This window comes from Crassostrea angulata, chromosome 6, assembly GCF_025612915.1.
Source record: "Crassostrea angulata isolate pt1a10 chromosome 6, ASM2561291v2, whole genome shotgun sequence".
Lineage (NCBI taxonomy): Eukaryota > Metazoa > Mollusca > Bivalvia > Ostreida > Ostreidae > Magallana > Magallana angulata.
In genome coordinates, this window is record NC_069116.1 from 43,567,636 (window position 1) to 43,590,133 (window position 22,498).

Here is a 22,498-nt window from a genome sequence, read left to right on the forward strand (position 1 = left end):
TGTAAACACGTAATGGTCGGTTTACAAGATGTAACTGCATATATAAACTCGCGAAACTTGAGAAACTAAAAAAAGGACGTTCAAAGACAGAAAAACCCTAAGCGATTTTAAAGACGACGATTGCCTCATTTCAATATATCGACTTAATGAAGGAATTATACCCAGATTATGTGAATTGCGTTATTGGTGAGGTAAGAGGTAGAACAAAAGATAAAAAGAAATCTACTATATAATTATATCAAGTTCTAGGGCATCGCAATACATGTATTACGCCACAGGCAGTCTTCGAGAACGACTGAAATAGTGAATATTCGTCAAAACAAACAAGCAACAACAATGACTGAATATATTCTCCGAGATCCATCGCTTTGAGCTTTTTAAAAATGTTAGGCACATATGTAGATATACTCATGCCACCTAGAATGTTGTGTCTGTACATTTACATCTACCCCATCTAATATCAAAGATGTCATGCACGTGTATCTACAAAAACCAAAACATTCAAATTCGACAAAAGAAATGAAAAATACGAAATACGAAATAAGACATTGCTAAGTTTGCTTTACGTTACAGTATAAGACATACTTAAGCAGGACTTATGTAGGTCCTAAGATTCCGCTTAAGTCGTACTTATTACCCTACTTATGTCAAAATCTTAGCATGCTTTATGTTACGAGCCCCTGATGTACTAATGCAGCGAATTAGAAGGTTGACATTTTTTACTTTTAAAATATAAAATGTTTGAAGTAACAACTTCAAAAGCCCAACAATTAACTCACTGGCCTGTGGAATAGGTTATGATTAATCGCTTTCAGCTTGAAAAAACACGGTACAGAAAATTAAAAAAATGCACAATCATTGAACTACATGTACGTAAATGAACATGAAATTGATCTTGTGATACCAACTTGAGTCAAGAGTTTTACACAGGAATATGTATGCATAGCTGGAGACTACCCCCTTCTCCCTCTCGTATAAAATCGTTTTAAAATGTTCTCGATGTACATCAGATGACAAAAAGAAATCCTTTTAGCTTAAAACATGCTGCTAATTTGGGCTTAAACCTAACCAGAATGTAACATAAGCACAGACAATTACTCGTCAATGCAAACACGAGTTTTGAAAATGGAAATATTCACAGACAGTTTGCTTATTAAGCTGAGGGATTTGGTCCGTTATTACATTTTAACACTATAATGAGGGATATCTTATGAATATTACCAAAGATTTTGAATATTTTTGATTCATTCTCTTAAAACTTAGTTTTGATTTCGCGACTGAATGCTAAAGAATCGTTCCTTACGTATTTTTTTATCGCTAGATTATATCGTGAAGTTTATCTAGTTAGTCATACTGTTCAAATATATGGTTTACCCGATCTTGGAAAAAACTAATCTGCAAATGGAAAAGTCAATATATTTCAATCTAAACCAAAGGATTTGTATACGAACTAACCAAAAAAATGGAATTCTCAAAGATAAATGCTTTTGAGGAAATCAAAAAGTGATTACAAATGCATCCCGCCTCTGAGATATATGCAATAATCCAAGAATACATTATGCAATAAGTTTACTTTATCTTTTGGGCACCCTAAACGAAGTATAGTGTTAATTTTACCGAGCAACTTGTAAATCCCATGTGGAGTTCTTTGTCCAGATATATCAAGAGTAAAACTAAGACTTCTTATGAGGGAACATTTGCCACCAACTACTGTATTCTGTACATTAAAAGTTACGTACTTATTTCCCTTTAGTCTTCTTCTCGCACACAATGCAGCAAGACCTTCCATTAAGGTTTGTATTCATCATTTGCGGTTTGGACGGTCTGCCATTTGATGGTAAACTTCAATAGAAAAAAAAGTTTAAAAAATTCCTTTATTCTCATGAAACATCATCGACAGCTAGTCCACCTTTTTTTTGCAGCTGACCTCATTTGATCGTGTTTCTTGAAGACTTTGTCTTGATTCATTACCTTACAACATAAATTCTGAAACTTTACGTAGAAGTTAGAAAACTGAGTGCCTATCTTCTATATGAGTGCGAATAAATATGTTTGTGTCATCTTGTATCGTAAAATGCTAGAAAACTAAAAATGATGTCAAGGGTTTGGCGTTAATGGAGCAAATAATGGACCAGCCCGCCCTGATTGACACTGTAAATAAGAGGACATATCGCATGTTTCAAAGGTATGTTACATTCAACATTTTTTGCCTTTCTTGTGTATATATTAATTACTTCCAAAAGTTTGCTTGCTGTAAATAGGCTTTAATAAGACCAAAAAAAGGCAAAAATGTTAAACGTCCTATACTTTAGAAACATGCGATACGTCCTTTAACGAGAGGAGTGAATCTAGTGATCTTGTAATGTTTACTGTAGTACCTTTACCAAATTTAAAAAATATATATTTAGACAGAACACCGCAATAATTGTCTTTGTACCAGTTTATCATTTAATGATGTCCCCAAAAGAGTTCATATTTAATCGTTATACCTCTATTCTAATGAATATACATGTATAACGTATTTATATATCTTTTTTTTTTTTACAAATCATTCGTTTTTACTGATCCCACATACCAGTAGCTCTGTTAAATATATTATGCAAAATTTCTCTAGCTTATAAAAAAAATTGCAAGACTGCTTGAATAAATACTTTTTAAATTAAGTTAACTTTCGTCATAAAACTTATCTCCAAAATGTTTCATCATTCGACATACTCAAAAAAATATTCTTGTTTTTGCCAATGTTGATATTTGCTCTGCATCATTGAACGTCGATATACTCAAACAATATCTGGTATTTTGATCTATTCCTTTGAAGTGTATCCTGGTGACTTTAATAAATATATAAAAGATACAAAGGCAAGGCTGTAAATGAAATAAAAAATGCAGTGTACATCCGTAATCAGATTCTAATGACACATTTTTCCACATAAGACAAATGTTTTGGGAAAATTCATGACCTATAATTTATCTTCTTAATGTAACTTTTATTTTTTATTTCATCAAAATGTTTTAATATTCATGATCATGTCTTGATATTCAAATGAAAAAAAAGAGAAAATTATAATAAAAAAAAAACTACTTCAGGATTTAACATTACGATGGAAAATAAATTGTTGAACATTGAAGTCGGTCAAATTCAACACCTACACATAAATTCATGAAAACATTTTACATTCAAACCCACCTTACGGCGTTTTGGCGAAATGCACATGCGTACCCAGAAAGTAACCCTATTAACCCACCTTATAAAGCTGCATTTATAATCTAATATATTTCACTTTTGCAAGGAGTTCCTTAATTCGTTCAAAATGAAGCTATTGCTTGTATTATTTGTATCCGTGTTTGTTTGTCTTGTTTGCGGGAAAAAGGAACACAAGAAACAAGATCCCCCATACAAGGGAAACTTGACGCTGTTCCTAAGATCCCACGACATGGTGTACACTTTCAAAGTCCGTGGGAGAACAATCAAGCTGCAGCGACCCATCCTTAAGTAAGTCATGTTAATTTATCCAGATAGTTTTCGTTGTGAAACCTGCCAATAATCAAACCCTTAAATGTAGAATATAGCATAAACAGTAAGTAATTGCATGTGATGAGCAGTTAAAACATATTTGCTAGTGCGAATTTTGTTGAACAGACTCCTAATGTTTTAAATTTGGATAATATTGGGAGAACATTTGTCGAATTTTATTATCAAAGTATCTCTTGATACGCTTACTGATCCAGGGCGAACTTTCTAAAATTGTTTCGTTGTCATGAATTTATATCATTTCAAATCTACCAATGAGCGAGCAAAACTAGAAGTGGTTTTGAAGGTATAAAAATGAAGGTCGTGTTATAAAGACATGTCCAAAGATAGATTTTTTGGTAAGCATTAATATAATAAGTGAGATTTCCTTCCAAAACATTGAAGAAATCTATTGGAACAAGGCATGGACTATTCTGAAATCGAGAAACATTTATCAATACCACTCTTACATATTTCCCAACTGTCGGGTAACCAAATTAATGATGATACATTGAAAATGAAATGTACTGGACCTCGTTTCTGACAAGTAAACAGTGTTATTAATTAAGTGTTCATATGGTTAAACGTTTTTTATTTCCTAGTAAACACTGATGAATATTATTTACCGTCATTTGGAAGGGGGAAGAGATTATATTTTCCGTTTTCTCAGTGAAATATTTAATGAAGCAAGCTACACCATAACACAGATTCTGTTCTTTGAGATATTGTTAGCGTCGACTCACAAGACAAAGCCATCTGGGGCTCGTAACATAAAGCATGCTAATAAGATTTTGACTTAAGTAGGGTCATAAGTAGGACTTCGGCGGTATCTTAAGACCTACATAAGTCCTACTTAAGTATGTCTTATACCGTAACATAAAGCAAACTTAGCAATGTCTTAACTAAGTCTTGCTTATTTTAAAAAGTAAAAAACAAATTTTTCATTACTTCTGTGGAATTTGAATGCATTGGTAATAAGATCATTGTCTTAGGTTAATAGCTTGTTTATTCTTGATATCTCTGATATTATATGGGAGAAGATGTAAATGTACTGACACAAAATTCAAGGTGGCATGAGTATAAATACGTATGTACCTAAAATTTTTAAAAATCTCAAGGCGATGAATCTTAAGCAATGTATTCAGTCTATTGTTGTTACTTCTTTGTTTTGACGAATATTCACTAGTTTATGTCTTTCTCGAAGACTGCCTGTAAACTGACCAATACGTGTTTACAACCTATTCAGCAGTCCAGTTAGATATCATATGGAAAATAATACAGCTAATTATGACCACTGTTAAAATTTATATTAAATAAACCAAAATTTTCATATTGGTGAATATTAGATATTGATTTTGTGTAAATATGTGATAATAACACTGTATTCAAATGCTGAATGGAAATAATTAACAATAAAACTTCTAAATGTATGAAAACAATACTTAAGACATACTTAAGTCACCTCGACCGGCCGCCTAAGTTTTGGGTAAATTGTCCTAGCTAAGTACTCTTCTAGTTACGGACTGTCATCACGTTGGTTCAAAAAGCTTATAAAATTACAGCCATTTAAAATATAAATGAAACAAATATTTATTCTCTTAAAATTGATCATAAAATATAAATGTAATAAAATTTTATCCTCTTAAAATCAATCAATTTTTGGTTCTCGCATAATCCAATGTTTTAACAAAAAAAAAAAAGAGCCCGGGTATAAAGGAATTACATAAATTGCTGCATACAAATTCATAGAGTAAAAAGAGTGAAAAATGGTAGGACAGTTTGCTACTACACGTAGGTCCTACATTAAAAAAAAGACCTTTGTAATATCACTATTTTTACATGTAGGTTTTTTATCAACATTATCTAATCAGATTTTTTTCATGCTGGAACTCGTCTAAACCGCATCGATTTTCTGTTTAATATCCTTTTGAGTTAAACTAGGTTAAAATAAATATCTTTAATTTTTGGCCTATGAATGTCAACAGGACCCTGAAAAATTCATTTTTTAAATTGCGTTAATATAGACCTTATCAGCGAACTTTGAAAATAAAAATAAATCAAGGTGCGTTGGCATGGTCTAAAAATTGACGTACTTTGAATTTTTTTTTATTAAAAGTGCATTGTAACACCCCATTTCTATCAAAGGTTAAAAATGATTTAGACGAGTTCCATTTGCATGATAGGTAAACTATTCATTTGGTTATGGTTGACTTTACATCATAAACTGTTTGTTTTGAAGAAAAATAAATTTCATTGCATTTTCAGAAAAAAAGTTAAAGAGTTTATAAAAATGTTGTTTACGACCGAGTATCAAAATCGTTGTAGACAATTTTTTTTTATCACAAAAGTTATCACTTCAATGTTTCCTACAGCGCTAGCTCTTCATGGTTTTCTTCTCGATCTACCCTAGCTCTGCCTTTATAGTTATATTGATCATTGGTTTACAGATGTGGACATTTAATACATGTATTTGTGCAGCCTTTCTACTGTGTGATTTTGAAAAAGAACTATTAAAGTGCATGCTTACTTATAAGTGTGAAACAAACTGAAAAAATTAATTGGTTCAGACACAATTTCAACGACGTTTTGAATTGTTTTATATATTTCTTTAAAAAGTTAAAACATATATACAGTTAAATAATGTCAGACTTCACTTTGTTTTATTTGGCAGCCTGAAGGAGAAATACGAAAATGAAAGAAAAAAGGCCGGAAAAGAAAAAAGTCTGCGATCAATTTTGAGTGACAAAGAGCTGAAAGAATTGAAGAATCTCATTCAAGCTCCTCATGCAATAAATCTTCGGGATTACAATGTGATTTATCCAGGTTCCCATCTCTCTCTCTCTCTCTCTCTCTCTCTCTCTCTCTCTCTCTCTCTCTCTCTCTCTCTCTCTCTCTCTCTCTCTCTCAGCAATAGGAATCTATTGTGCTCTGGTCTTTATGCAAGATATGATTTACCCATTCTTATTTTTTCGACAGGAACAAAATGGTGCGGAACCGGAAATGATGCGACAAATTATGAAGATTTAGGTACCGCTGAGGACGTTGATATGTGTTGTCGAGAGCATGACCTCTGCGACTTTAAAATAGATGCGGGTCAGAGCAACTACGGATTGACAAATGATGGATCTTATACTAGGTAAAACTCTCTTCTCACATTTTTTATTTTGATAATTAACCACGACACATAACATAAAAGATTTTCATACTTTAATTTCATTTCTAGCATAGCAAATCAAGGAAACGGTTGTTAACTTTATCCAATATGATGAAATGTTTTTTCTTTGCGTTGTTCTTGCATTATCATATATATTACATTTTTCTTAAAGGGTGTCGTGTGACTGTGAACAAACCTTCTATGACTGCCTGTCTAATGCACAGGAGAATTCCTTTGATGCGGCTATGATTGGATTCATATACTTCGATGTTCTCGATCAAGACTGTATCAGAAAGAGAAGAATCTGTACAGGATATTCGTAAGTAACTAAGCGTCGAAACCAAAAACAATTTGAATTATAAATAATCTGTTAATGTCGTGGGTTTTTTTAGCCTTTTGATATGGATTTTTGACATTTTGAGGATAAAACTTGCGAGAGAAGATGCTGTTAATTAGTTAGTCCTCACCGTTTCTCTTTTAAACAACATTTTCCTGTTCACCTTTTCTTTCTTCTATAGTAATACTTTTTCATCACAGAATGGTCAACGGTTCCATTCAAAGGCACAGCGAACTTAAAATTGAAAAAAAAAAATCATTTTTAAAAAATACAACTATTGTTAGTTTATTCGTCCTGTTTTATTTTCAAACAAACAATATACATGTAAGTTATATCTATTTTGACTTACCCTACAAAGAAAAACTTGTCTTTTCCATGTTAAGTCATGCATTTTGTCGATCAGTATTTACATGTGGATTTCAACAAACTAATACTTTTTAGCTAGGACAGTTGTGGAATCATTTAAATTCATGGGATCCAATTTTCGTTGATTGTAGGTTTTTGGCTTATTCGTGGGGATGTAATTTCGTGGATGCACCGGTTTTCAGTTTTCAGTTTCAAAGATAACTCTTTCTAACTTTGTTTTCGTTGAGGATGTAAATTCGTGGGGGTGGGGGAGGGCTACCCACGAATACCACGAATACCATGAAAACTGAGCCACCACGAATTCTAATGATTCCACAGTATTTTAAAATTGGTAACTACTTAAAATTTATCAGATTGTCTAATATATCTTTAATTCACACTTGGACCATTTCTAATCAGTTCTTTTTCAAGACCGACAGACTTAAATTTTCAAGAAATTGAAAAAAAAATTGTTTGAGGGATCAGGTAAATGAATATACCCAAACCATTATAATATTTATTTGAAAAATCAGCATAATTTAGATGAGATTTGAACAAGATTTTAAAGACGGAATTTTCTTAAGATATGTTTTAATCTTTTTGGATTTTGTGATCGGCGGTGTTATTGTAATTACATTTACAGATTTGTGTAAAAATTTACTTTTTTTATCTATTTTTTTTTCAATCTGTCGACCATTTCTTTTTAAAATAAAGACTTTTAGAGCTGATAAAAATATGGCAATATGTGTTTCGCCAGTTGTTTAAAGAGGGCTTCTTTTTATAATGTCATTAGAGAATATAAGTTTTGCATTTTTATGTTGCTAACTTTTCTATATCTTTTCAGATGGTGGGGTAATTGCAATAGCTGGACAGAAGTTGCTGATGAATATGAATTTGCTCCCAATGAACTTGATTACATCTGGTAGAACGCTAGAATTATCTGTATCTGTCCTCTTCTTAGTTTTTCAATAGATGAACAGTAGATTCGAATGACTTTAATGACTTTAAAATTCCAATAAATGTAGATTGTATGAATGCTTTTTTTTCATTGAAGTAAATTAAGAAAACCATTAAGTAAATATCTCAACAAAACAAATCCAAATACTGTAAATCAACTTTTATTTGCGGCGGTTTAATTTCGAGATTTACCAGGGATAAACTAATTCGCGACGACTTATTTTCGCAACAAAACACTTATCCAAAGTCTTGTTATTATAACAAACATACGTAAAAAAATATAGCTGAACGGCGAGCTATATTTGCAATGACCAGGCTCTCGCAAACCTCGCGAAAATTTCTCGCACGCGAATTGAAGTTGCTTTACAGTAAATCTGTAAAATCTTAGTATCAAGATTTTTGCCATATGTTTTTCTGGAAGCTTTGTAAATAGGTTATTACTGCCACGTCTATAATTGGACTACAACAAAACGAGTTATCCTCGTTTAACATAATACCAGCCTGTTTGTTAACGAGCAGTGAACATGTCCGTAAACAAAATCGTTTTAAAAAGAACCTAAATTAAAACCGTTTCTTATTTACTTTGACCACACATTTTTGTTACTAATGGCGGAATCAGCCAAAGGTAAATAAAGTTTTGAAAATAATTTCATGATGACTTAACAATGACCATACAACTGACGATGAAGATGGATTAATTGCATGAAATAAAACAAGATTCATGAAATAAATCAGTTCTAACAAGTTAGGAGGTATTGTATATTACACTCCTGCGGAATTTTACATTTAGGCTATCAGCCAGACCAATCGGTTCAAACCAACGTGTTGCCTTTTATTTTTTTTTTTTCAAATTATTTATAAGAGACTCATAACAAATGTAATTTTATGCCAAAAAACCCCCAGTATTTTAAGTGTATTCAACCCAAACTTTTACAACCTACATGTAAATGTGATCCACTTTATAAATCATACATAGAAAGTGAGATGAATACAGTAAAGGAAAAACATTTATTTTATTACTATCAGTTCATACGTGGAAAATTTATTCCCAAATAAAAAAATAAACGAAGTGCATAGCGTTATTTAATTACCATAATATGATCTGTGAAACAACTTGAAAGTAATCTTGTTTAAAATCTAGTTTGATCTGTGACATACTTAAATAAGTCAGGCGACGTTTCATCTTTAATTGTTACAAGTGCTCTATCTAGCTTTAGCTAGTATTAATGTGTGCTAAATATTTCTACATTATGATTTAGACATTGAACGAACAAGATCATTCATAATGTTAAAAGGAATATATTTGTAACTGTTTTCAAATTGCCTTGCAATATCTGGCAGAAGAAACTGTGTACACGTAACCTTTGATATGACAACGATTTTGTGGCAGACACCATTCCCTGACCAAGATTTTAGACCCTTTTTTCGAATGTGGATGTCAACCAGCCCCCGTTTATCACTTTAAATCAATCGTTATGCGCTGTGCTCATAATTCTGTTTGAGCCTACTTGTCACGGTCACTAGAAGGCTCAAACAGAACTGTGAGCACAGTACTAACTAGTGTATAACGATGTAACCATATATGTCTTTTATTGGGTCAGCTGTTCTGTCCCGGATCTATCAAATTCCTCGCCTGTTTAGTACTTAGATTGTTGATAGTCGCAGTCCTCTCCCTAACTCAGAAGAACGTGAACTTTCTGTAGATTGTAAATATTTTCTAAATTATTGGTAATTTGAAAATATTTACTTCTTGCAATCAAACCAAGTTCAAAAATGACACCGATCCTTAGCAACATATGCACAGATTATGTAAGTACAGATTAACAGTTAAATTTTAAAAAAAATGAAATAGACAGATGTATGTCACACTGGTTTGAAACAACTAACCAATGCCCATGTTTTGCTTCAAGGTAGAGATATTTTTGTGATACTCTTTCTAACCTAATCCATACTGACTTGATAGTTTTTAAAAAGAAAGTTAAATTAGCATGTTCAAGTTTTACAAAAGGGTTGCTAACGTCTAAAGAGAGCATAAGGGCACCTGATTGACTCGGATATGTACTCAAATAAAACAAATGGAAGGGTAGCAATCGAGTAAAAACATAAATACACCGATCATTCTTCTGTACATTTTACTGTATCAAAATAATCATGACATTGATTTAGATACAAACTTTATATATATATATATATATATATATATATATATATATATATATATATGGTCCTTCGATTGTTGCATTTTGTCATTACGTCATCCGGTGCTTTCCGAAATTTTTTATTGTTTCTGGCTTTAATATATTTTTTAGTATAATATGGTTCATGGTTTTACCAACATTTATTATTTGGTAGTTGTGTTTTAACACACTTTGGGTTGTATAAAGTGAAAAGAAAACAATTCAGAGAGTTGTTTGAGTTGGAATCGCTGAATTCAATGACGAACTTTCAATGGGATGTATACTGAATTACAAATGGACCAATGTTCAATGTCAGAGTTTGTCATCGAGTTAAAATTTCAATGATTTTATTTAAAAAATTATAGACTTTTTCTGTTTCAAAACTGTGTTTTTTCATGGTTTAAAAGTTAATAATGGTAAGTTCAATTTGTTTGTCGCCCTACTTCTTATTTTGTAAGAAAAATCGTTCTCTCCACTGCTTTATGATCATCCCCGGTTAGATCGATATCATCAAAACAGAATTAAATTCAATCCAATTACACATTCAATTTCTAAATACAAACATTAAAAATTCAGAACTTCAGATTCAAATCAAAACCTTGCATAATACAAAACAAAAATATATAAAAAGGTACTTTTGACTGTGTATACAGTGGGAAAAAATCCCCACCAAACGCGTTTGATTTTTTTTTAATCAAGGAATGTTAAAATTCTTTATATCGATTTTGAACATTGGTCATGCAAGGATGTTTTTATAATCTATGGTTTCTTGAAATTTCGTAAGTATTTCTTTCACACAATACGTTTTGTAATGGTCAGTGCCTTCAAATAATTTGCAAACCTTTTTAATATGGTACGCTTAATCTTTGATTGTCTGTTAACATTATAGATGTACCGGTATGCTTTTATGTCAGCGACAGCCGTTAAGAATTTTTCTTAGTGCAAGATCTAGAGTATATTTACTACATCAGTAAACCATTTTTGGCTTCTTATGGTAGAGTGCAATGGTATTTATATTTTTGTATATGCAGTTCGGTATTATTAGTGACATGACAGTTTGGTCTGATGTGAAGATGTAAATTGTTATTTTGACAACACATTGCTTTAATGATCTGTAACATGGTTATGTGCCATCATGTTTAGTTACTTAAAAATGAATTGAATATTAAATATAATCAAATGTCTTCTTAATATTTTAAACTTCCGACACATCTGTAGGTAGCCTTTTCTATTTTCATATTCCTTTAATTTAACTTCGACGATCATGGCAATGAGACACTCTCTATACAATACTCTTTGCGTGTTTAGATTATGGTGAACTTTTACAAAATTATTTAACCAAATTAAAACCAGTTTTCGATTCAAATTAGGATCATGATTGTGCAAATGCTGACATACATATATCATTTTCTATCATACTGTGCGATACCTTTAGTGTGGATCAACCCCCATACTTAACATGTCAATACTCGTATCAATTTTTTAGCAATTTAATAAAGATTATACCACTACTGGTTGTCGGTTTGCATCCTTACACATCAGTAACTTAAATAATTATAATATGATATACATGTATCCGGTATGATCTTCCAGTTCCCAGAAATTTGTCCGCGAGACTGATCATGTGTATTCAAGGCATCAAAGGTAAGGCTCTAAAAACTAGAATATTATCAACCATAATTTGAATTTGACGTCACACGTTTCTATGTCTATGTAGGACATTTCTTTTTAATAGTAATCTATTTTTTCTGAGAATGTTTTAATATTCATGTTTACGTACTGATCTTCAAATGAAGAAAAAATATTTTTGAAAGAAAACAAGTTCAGTCAATTGTATGTCATCAAGATAACAAATACTTTGTCGAAAAAAAATTAATCAGATTCAACACCAACAGAAATGTTTATGCAAACATATTATTTATTTCAACTGAAAGGCGTTTTGACTAGACGCGCATGCGTGGCTAAAACTATCCATATAAAGCTGCAGTTCTAGTCTTTTTTCAGGGAGTCTTCTTACATCTCTTCCTTCAAAATGAAGCTACTAATGATAATTTTTGTCTCCGTTTTTGTTTGCCAGGTATGTGGTAAAAAGGGACACAAGAAACAAGATCCCCCGTACAAGGGAAACGTGACGCTGTTTCTAAGGTCCCACGACATGGTGTACACCTTCAAAGTCCGTGGGAGAACAATCAAGCTGCAGCGACCCATCCTAAAGTAAGTCAAATACATGTGTGAACTTATGTAGGATGCTTTCAACGTATAATCAGTTAAAAATAAAAGCTTTTAATGTACACATTAAAATAAACAATAAGGAAATGTTTCATTGCATTTCATTAGCATTTTAAGCATATTTCCCTTGGTTAGTATTGACGAGTCCTTATTCTAAAGACTTTAAAGTTTAATAATATAACTGAAATAATTAAAATATCGTATTACATAAAGAAAAACCTACAGACGCTCTAAAAGGGCAAACCAGAGGTCATCTGATAAAGACATGTCCTTAGATAGATATTTGCGGAAGCACCAACATAATAAGTGAGATTGTCTTCAAAAAAGTTGAGGGAACCTGTCGGAAAACGGCATAAAGTAACCGTTTTTGTGAAATCGAGAAACACTTAACGAGTTGGCAAATATTTATTTATTATTGTACATCTGTCACATTTTACGCGATCGTTGGGCAACGGAAATTTTTCATTCGATTGAAATGCATACTAGTACATTTTGTAGTTGCCTATTACCTACTTGGATTTTAACTGTCTACGAAAAGGATCAATTGTATAGAACAAAAAAATTGACCTGTAGGATCGGCATTGGTTTCTGTCTTTACAAATGCACACCGATTTCCGTTCCGTTTATTGATTTTAGGCCATACTTAGTAAACAACTAGGTTCTAATTCTCATAATGTATAGTGAAAAAAATTTCATCGTCGTTGTCCGAGCAGTATGAGTTATGGACGCTTTTTTTACTTTATTATCTTCAAATTTTATTTTCAGTTTACTTTCTATGATACGATGCATGAACTTTATAAGCAACTATCGAAAGCGATTTCAAAGGTTGTTTTATGCATCAATCTTCTTCTATTCTATTAAAATCATATGTTTTAATCAGAAGCAATGTTTTACATTATTTTTTTTATTTGAACTTGTTTATTTAAGAACGATTGACAAGAAAGTTCTTGTATCAATGTATTTCAATGGTACAGATATTTTAAGTGGTTAGGTCCATAATGTTGGAGGATAACACAGAATTTGCGATTTTTCCAAAACGTGCATGACGTTTTCGGAAGTAAATGTAAACATGGCGGTAGAGAAGTTGCTAATCCCGTTAGTCTTACTCCAATTCATTTAAATTTTTCTTTGGAAATTATACACTTAATTCCGATAAATGTCAGCCGTGTAAGAAATGCAAATTATGGAGAAAAAAATAAATTAAAGAGGTTATGTCGATACTAAAATGTAGCACTACAGCTTGAAAACCTGACCAGATTTATAGACCTAAAAATACACAAAGTACCCATCGCTGCCATATTGGATTTATTAAACACAGCCAATTCTGTCTGGATTTTTGCTTATAACTAAGCTATAATTTTTTGTGTGCTCCTCGCCCGCGTCCGATTGATAACCCAACACCATAGCTCACCACTGATTCAGCTAAAAAGTTCTTGATCGGTATTATTTTTTTATTTCGTACTTGCCTCCAGTAACACAGAGTGAAGGATTCTTGTCCCCAAATAAAGCGAAGGTATAGTTCCGTTTGGTTGATTTTACATGTAATTAAGTTTATACTTTTTCCATCGATATCTTTAGTTCAAAAAGCAAATGTGCATTAAAGGAAGAAGATCAAGGTTAAATAATATACAAAATGCATACCACAGATGGTATCAAACTAGGGCATAAAAAACAAAAAGTGTGACATGCATAGCTAACAGTTAAACATACTGAGCTATCTAGTATTTACACTGTTCAATGTAAATATAGAGCACTATGTAAGCAATTAGTTTCCGAAGTGTTTGTCTTTTGCCCCTAAAAAATTCTATCTTAGTTTATTCCTTTCAACAAAACTTATAAAAATAGCTGTGATTTTTGGGAGACAAGCCGGTCCTGAAACCAAAAACCATGCAGAACTACATGTAACCCTTTTAATGAGAAAATGCTGTTTTAGCCAACTTTGAAGATTATTATTAAAATATCTTATTTATATAATGGTACATGTATTTCTTAAGAATAAGATTTTAATTTCTTGGAAAAAGAAATTTAGAATTTTTTTTCGACTGAAACATCTTCAGACCTGATATTGATTTCAATCAAAGGTTCAAAAGGAAACAGGATTTATCTCTTTATAATAAGACTCCGTCATACATTCAATTTATAAAGCAGACTGGGTCCTTTATAAAATGAAAAAAAAACACGCAACAATTACTTCGATTTTTTGAAAATTATTAAGATACGGTTTCAAGTAAAACAGTATTATTACGTGTGTATATTTCTTTGCAAACATTAATGAAAATTATTTAAAATTAATGAAAGAAGGTCCCCTTCCTTCCTCTTTCTTTACCAGACATAGAAGATGTTTTCCATTAATTTCAGCAATTTGAAGTAAAAAGTAGCCACTATTTTTTTTTTTCGAATATTACCTTTTTAGTTCAAATATTTACAATGCGCAAAGTAATTTAATGATCAGTAAATTTTAACGTCAGTTGTTAAGTTTTAAATAAGGTAAAGACACAGATCTCAAAGTTTCCCCCTCTTTGTAATCAATGTCCGTTCCATGTCTTTTTTTTTAAATCTGGGTTGCTGAATTGAAAATACATTATCTAAAACAAAAAGGATGTCAATAATAATTTAAAGTAACATAATAGTATTGAAAAATTCTTTTTATTCACTTTGTTAAATTTTATATTGTGCAGTTCTTTTTATATACATTATAGTTTTTCTAAAGAATAAGAATTTTATTTCTTGGAAAAAAAATTTAGAACTTATTTTTTCGGCTCAAACATATTCAAACCTGATATTCCCCTTGATCAAAGCTTCAAAAGGAAACACGATTTTATTTTTAATGTTTAGACTCCGTCAAACATTCAATTTATATAAAGAAAACAGGATCCTATATGAAATGAAAGTAAAACCCAACACTTACTTTGGATTTTTGGAAATAAATTTTACAGACACTATTATATAACCTCTGATTAATAAAACGAGGACATTCGTAAAAGCGATGAACAAGAAAATGCTTTCACTGAACTTAATTTGAATTAAATCTTTGTTTTAACCCCTCGAAGGGTTTCTTCGAAATTTATTGAAAGAAAAAAACAAGTCGGTCACCATTTTTGACACTGCCCCTTAAACAAAATTTTCAAAGAAATATTTTTTTTAAGTGAGTTATGAGCGCATATCAACATTTGTTTAAATGGAGACGATTAACGTACTTTGAAAAATTATACTAATGATTACAAAATCTAGACCTATAGATCTTAATAAGTAAACTGTACGACTAAGTGTCTATATTTATTTGCAGACTTTGGTGCGCATGTACTACTCTCACTGGAAAAAAGGGGGTGACACTTCATATAAATTTTCATGAGTTTTTAGCAAACCGGGGTTAAGGCATAAACTTTGCTGCAAATAAAAGATCATTAATGTAAAGACGTTAATTTACTGCATCAATAATCACAAAGTAAACGGATTGAAAATGGAAGAACAGTTTTGTCCATTTTCAAAAATATCATTTCAACTGTTATGAATGTGTAAATTGTTGAACAACATTAGTTTATGAGAAAAAGTTGTTCATCAAGGAACTGCTTATATTAGGTACGCTAAAAACCTAGACTGTATATTTAACCCTGCACAATTCATATTTCAAAGTGCGTTAATATCGATCATGTTGACGCACTTTGAATCTTTTTTGTTCAAAGTGCGTTGACTTTGGTCTCAAATTTAACGCACTGTAGATATATTTTTTCAAAGGGCGTGATTTTTTTAAAAGTGCGTTGTAACTCACTCTCTCTCTCTCTCTCTCTCTCTCTCTCTCTCTCTCTCTCTCTCTCTCTCTCTCTCTCTCCTACTAGATACAATATATCATTTGTTGACTCTTTTTCCTCTTTTAGATTTGAAGTACTATAAACATGTGATAAATATTGTACTTTAAACAGTGTCAGTAAAGTTTTATAAATGACGTTGAGTGATGAGCACGGCGATATGTACATATATGTGATTCTGGAACAATTTTAATTTAAATTTATTCTTTTTTATGGGGAAACTGGCTATTTTAAAAATCATTCTTTAGTGCTTTTCGTCCATCGCGTCATTAATCACTTGTGAACATGGGGGGAAAATTCCTTTGTCAAGCATTTTTTCGTCAATATAAATGATAGAACGCCTTTTGTAAAAGAACATAAATATTTTTTTTTTCAAATAAAAATAAGATATGCGGTTATAAAGAGTTTTTACGCGAGTCTCTTTGCATAATGTTGATAATGTTCGTTACGTAATCTTAAAATTCACATTATAAACTGCTTGTTTTGAATATAAATAAACTTTATTGCAATCTTAGTAAAATAGATAAAAAATATAAAGAAAACAAGTTAAGAGTGTATATAAACATTTTAATGACCGAAGGTCAAAATCGATGTCAATAAAGTTTTCGATACCACGAATTATCAATTCATTGCTTTCTACAACCGGTTGAATTGAATCCCATAAGAAATTTCCTAACATTCCGTCTTAAATTTTTATATATTGATGATGGGATACTGATGTCTGGAAATCAAGGTAATTAATTCTTCTTGCAGCATTTCTACAGTGTAAATTTAAGTAAGAATTATTAAAGCATTTATAAGTGTGAAATAAGCTGAAAAAAGAAATGGTTCTGACATTCATCAACGTATTAAATTGCTTTACATTAAAAACTCAAAAATATATCTACTGAAAACCTCAATGTGAAAATAATGCCGGATATTATTTTTTAACTTTGATTGTAGTCTGAAGGAAAAATACGAAAATGAAAGAAAAAAGAGTGGAAAAGGAAAAAGTATACGATCAATTATGAGTGACGAAGAGCTGAATGAATTAAGAAAACTAATCCAAGCTCCCCATGCAATTAGTCGGCGGGATTTCGATGTGATTTATCCAGGTTTCTCTCTCTCTCTCTCTCTCTCTCAGAGCAATTGCCCCCACCCCTTAGACTTGTGTCTCTGAGAAGGTTATGGCTTATCTATCCCTTCTTCTTTTATAAAGGAACAAAATGGTGCGGCGCCGGAGATGACGCAGCCACTTACGATGATTTGGGTACGGCAGAGGAAGTTGATATGTGTTGTCGTGAGCATGACCACTGCGACATGTTTATAGAAGCGGGTCAAAGCAAATACGGTTTGACAAATAATGGAGACTTTACAAGGCAAGACTTACCCCTCACATATACATTTTAATAATTATTCAGAACATTTAAACATTTAGAATGTTCAAGTTTTTATACCATTTATGGCACAACAAATCTGAAAACAGCATCATTTATCCGGATAATGATTATAATGAAACTGTGTAAATATAACATCCATGATGGTACATGCAATATAGATTTTATACAAATCTGGCAATCATTAGTTTTAGGTTGGGTTTTTAAACCGTTTTTGGCGCGAGGGATTTGATTAGTTCTTTCATTATCGTATATCTTATTTCATTTTTTTTCAATTTGCATCGTTTTTTCATCATTGTATATTTTGTTTTATTTTCAAGGGTATCTTGTGACTGTGAACAAACATTCTATGACTGCCTGTCTAATGCACAGGAGGATTCCTTTGATGCGGCCATGATTGGATTCATATACTTCGATGTTCTCGATCCGGACTGTATCAGAAAGAGAAGAATCTGTACAGGATATTCGTAAGTAACTAAGCGTCGAAACCAAAAGCAATTTGAATTATAAATAATTCATTCATTGTTGGATTTTTATTTTGTTAGAAATTGAAATACATGTAGATGAAATAACCAATATAAAAAGGGTAACCACAAAGTGTAAATATCAAGTTATTTCATATATTTTTCTTCATGTATATGTTTATCAGTATGAATTCTATAAATGCGAATATTGAAAAATAATGCCGCACTTTTCGTGATCAGACCTCATATAAACTAAAATTTGCATTTTATGTTACCTTTTCTTTTTATTTTCAGATGGTGGGGTACTTGCAATAGCTGGATAGAAGTTGCAGATGAATATGAATTTGGTCCCAATGAACTAGATTACATTTGGTAGAACACTAGAATGATCTGTCCTCTCCTTAAGTTTTCCATGCTTGTAACAATAGATTCGATAGAAGTTGATTTTTTCAATTAAGATGTAGATTGTCTGAAAAAATTTTCATATGTTAAAGGTGAGCCCAGAGATTTAAAAGTCACAAATAAGTTGCATCAAATATAATCAGAATAAAATCTAAAAATCAAATTTCGTGGTTTTTTTTTTTAATTTTTCGTGGCTCTTTGTGTATAAGTTAGGAAGTTGATACTGTTACTCATAGAACTAGATTTGAGGGACTAAAGTGTACTTTGTTAAAGGTAATGCTACTGACATATACCCAATATCATGATGGTTTTGTTGATACAAAACTAAACTTGTTGATACTCAGATTCTTTTGTTAACGTGTAGAGATTTATTGTATTTATAGAGTCATTAAGTATTGTTTTAATAAGACAACTAATAATATAAACACGGAAATACTTAAGTGTGCACTGTATTTTTGTATTAGACTGTGCCATGATATACGCACTGCCTGGTTTTATTGTTATGCATGTAACTAGCAGCTTTTTTGTCTTTTTATTCTATGTTTTTAACCTCTGGATTTGTAGTAAATGGGAGAAAGTATGTTGCCTACATCGATTTAAAAACTATCTTTATTCTTTATAAGTTCCATTTGTAAATACTTTTGTCGTATGAAAATATTTCATATTTGGGATTCCGTCTACGATTTACTTGAAACATTTATTATAAGATAAATCAACAACTACATTTATTATTTTCATTTTAGTTGAACTTATAGAATTAGTAAACTTTACTCTATGGGTACCAGGAGATACGATAAAGCTGTTTAAAGGCGTTCATTTTGATGAAATCATTCTGCTTATTCATGCTGTCGGATCTGAATGATGTGATTTTGTGCATCTAGAACTTTTATTTGCTTTTCCTCTCGGTGTCCCTTCACCGAGGAACATGGTCAATAACTACTACTGTCATATATTTCTATTTGTGACTACTGAGATTAAAGTGTTTCCCAACAGGCTCTTTGATTTCTGTCTTAATAGTGAAACAAAGGTTATTGATTTTTCTGAGGACATCACCTGAGTATGTTTTTGAGCCAGCCTTACTACGTTTACTGATGCGATGCAGTTGACTGGGCAAGAAAACTGTTTGTCCATTATCTTTAGGTACGACTATGGGGCTAATAAGACTGTCCATTTTAGTGACGTTTTTTCTACAAAGGCAACTAGCATCAAAAAAAGTTTTAAAGCCACCACTGGGCAATGGGTTGTCAATTTTTTATCGCTACAATGACATTTAAATTTCTCTATGCAGTCCATTTATTATTTCTTTTTTAACTACAATGTTTTGATCAGTGCATGTGACTGAGCATAAATGCTAGAATAAAGCTTTTGACATTATGTGACGATGAATATTTACGTTTATTGTCAACATTCAACAGCATATATATATATATATATATATATATATATATATATATATATATATATAACATGAATTTTGTCTTCATTATTCTTAAATTTGTTAGAATTTCATTGTAAAATTTGCAGAGGGTTAATAACTTATGTAGCATAATGAAAAACACAAACATTGTAATCTCTCTGAACAACCAATGACATTTAATACAGCGTTAACTGTTTTAAGCGGTAATGACATATTGCTGAATTGAGAATGATTTTGAGAAACTTAAGGATAATTCAGGATTTATACCCTAAAGGCCATTTAAATTTGAAAAAAAAGTATCATATCTTCAGTTTTAAAATGTTGCTATGATTTTGTTCGTAGCATCACATCAAACCAATTTAAATAAGATTTTTCCGATACTATAATCGTTATGATTTAATATATGGAATGCCCAGGAAGAGACTTGTTCTACAAAAGGATATGAAAATAAACATAATTTTGTCATCTACTTTTCTGAAATTCTGAATTCTGAAGTTCTCATTCATTCAACTGAAAGGATAATAATTTACAACCGTTATTATGTAGTTTGAAATCATTCATTTTTGTGTGCCCAATTCTCTTAAATTTTCAATTCAAATAGGTTCACAAAGTCATTTTTATGATTTTTTATGGATCTTAATGATTAAAATGTTTGTTTCGTTATTCATTTAAACAATATTTTATTTCAAAATGAAATAAGATCGGACAGCAGGAGGGGCGTATTTTTATCCTCTCCCTTCAATCAAGATCAAGATAAGAAATTGATAATATAAGTATGGTGTATGGAAATAAATAATGTTCAAACATAAAATGCATAGACAGCAAAAATTAAGGGATGATAACGGAAAATACAAAAAAGTAAAAATTATTATAAGAAGAAAAAATACGCAACCCCCCCCCCCCAAAAAAAAGACAAAAAAGGCAACAACATAAAAATTAAAGAAGTAATCGTTTCCTCATTCAATAATGGTGTCGATTGTAGATGAGAGAGACCTCAGAAAAAACTATATGATTGCCCCACTACAATCTTTTTTTATTTAAAAATTAAAAATAAATAATTGTCAATATATTGAAAAAATGCATACAATGTATATTGCAAGTATTCAATCTAAACCAAATTTATGTTATATTGTGGTTTGAGAATGCAGCATATAAATGACAATTCACTGGCATCATGTTATCGTAAATCCGTTCATGAAAATAAAACATAAAAATAGCATGTATCAATTGATCCAAAATCAAGGAAGTTTGCATTTGCTATTCATACAGACTGTTATGTGTGTTTTAAATGACTTAGTTGAATAAAATACAAAATGTTTAAATTCATTATATTTGTTAATATATTGACCTTTTTTGTGTTCTGCAAAAGAGCCAAAGGAAAAGGGCCGTGTTTAAAGTAAGCAATCTATTAGATATTTATTTTATATCAATAAAGATGAAATTTTGAAATTTTAAATGTGTTAATTGCATAGTGATTTAAGTAGTTTTAATAAAATAAATCGTGTTTTTATTTCATAATTTATTGCTTATTAATGAAACGGCGCAGATCATAATCTGCATTGAAGGACTGTTTTAAACTAGTAGACAAAGTATTGTTTTTATAATTGCCAAAATTTAGAATATAACACTAACCCACTGTTAGTGTTTTTAAATAACTGTTTTATTAGTAACACATGTAACTCAAATATGTCAATTTAAATTGTCTCGCACTATTTAATGAACCATTTAAAACTAATTACATTTGTGTTTTAGCTTCTTGAATGGATGTTGTCCAAGCACTTACTGGGATTCAGCTAACAAGACTTGCGTAGGTCCGTGAATATGTGTGGTTTTATATATGATTGTGTATGATTGGCACTTTGTTTTACAAACGATTTATCGATATGTGGTTTTTTTAATGGAAAATATGTAAAAACAATTAATATAAATAACGTTCATCATAACACGGAATTCGAAAGAAAGAACACGTTAACTGTAAACGGTCAAACGTCTGGAAAGGTGACTAAATGACAAAGTTCTGTCATTCAATTTTTCCTTTTTTGTTCTTTTATTCTTTTTTTTTTTTTTTTTTTTTTTTGCCTTTCAGTAACATTTCAGTCAATCGAATGCCATACATTCATCATGTAATATGTATTAAAGTACCGATTTTTTTAAACATTGCGACAAGATATGACGCTATAATTTAATACAAGGTAACAATATATTGATATTTTTTTCGTTTAACATTTTGCACAACATACGCCAATATTTTGTTAATCACTTTTGTTTGTTTGTGTACAGTCGAAGTAGTCTATTTATTTCAAATTATATCTCATTCTGACTT

The 22,498-nt window shown here is 31.1% G+C and overlaps 2 protein-coding genes across 3 annotated transcripts; both read left to right on the top strand.

Annotated features, from left to right (window-relative positions):
* Positions 1-3,286: 3,286 nt before the first annotated feature.
* On the top strand, positions 3,287-8,338 carry LOC128189916 (group 3 secretory phospholipase A2-like). The gene is made up of 5 exons (XM_052861726.1): positions 3,287-3,493; positions 6,183-6,334; positions 6,488-6,647; positions 6,838-6,984; positions 8,192-8,338. Exons 1-5 carry the CDS (start codon positions 3,312-3,314, stop codon positions 8,271-8,273), a joined length of 723 nt encoding a protein of 240 aa, XP_052717686.1. The 5' UTR covers positions 3,287-3,311; the 3' UTR covers positions 8,274-8,338.
* Positions 8,339-12,067: 3,729 nt separating this feature from the next.
* LOC128189915 (phospholipase A2-like) lies at positions 12,068-19,960 on the top strand. Of its 2 annotated transcripts, XM_052861724.1 has the most exons (6): positions 12,068-12,125; positions 12,559-12,695; positions 17,459-17,610; positions 17,715-17,874; positions 18,213-18,359; positions 18,651-19,960. In XM_052861724.1, the coding sequence occupies exons 2-6, from the start codon at positions 12,637-12,639 to the stop codon at positions 18,730-18,732; spliced, it is 600 nt and encodes a 199-aa protein (XP_052717684.1). In that variant the 5' UTR covers positions 12,068-12,125; positions 12,559-12,636; the 3' UTR covers positions 18,733-19,960. The 2 variants fall into 2 exon arrangements, with proteins under 2 accessions (XP_052717684.1, XP_052717683.1); XM_052861723.1 differs by lacking the exon at positions 12,068-12,125 and having other exon boundaries at positions 12,477-12,695; positions 18,651-19,958.
* The last annotated feature ends 2,538 nt before the right edge of the window (positions 19,961-22,498 follow it).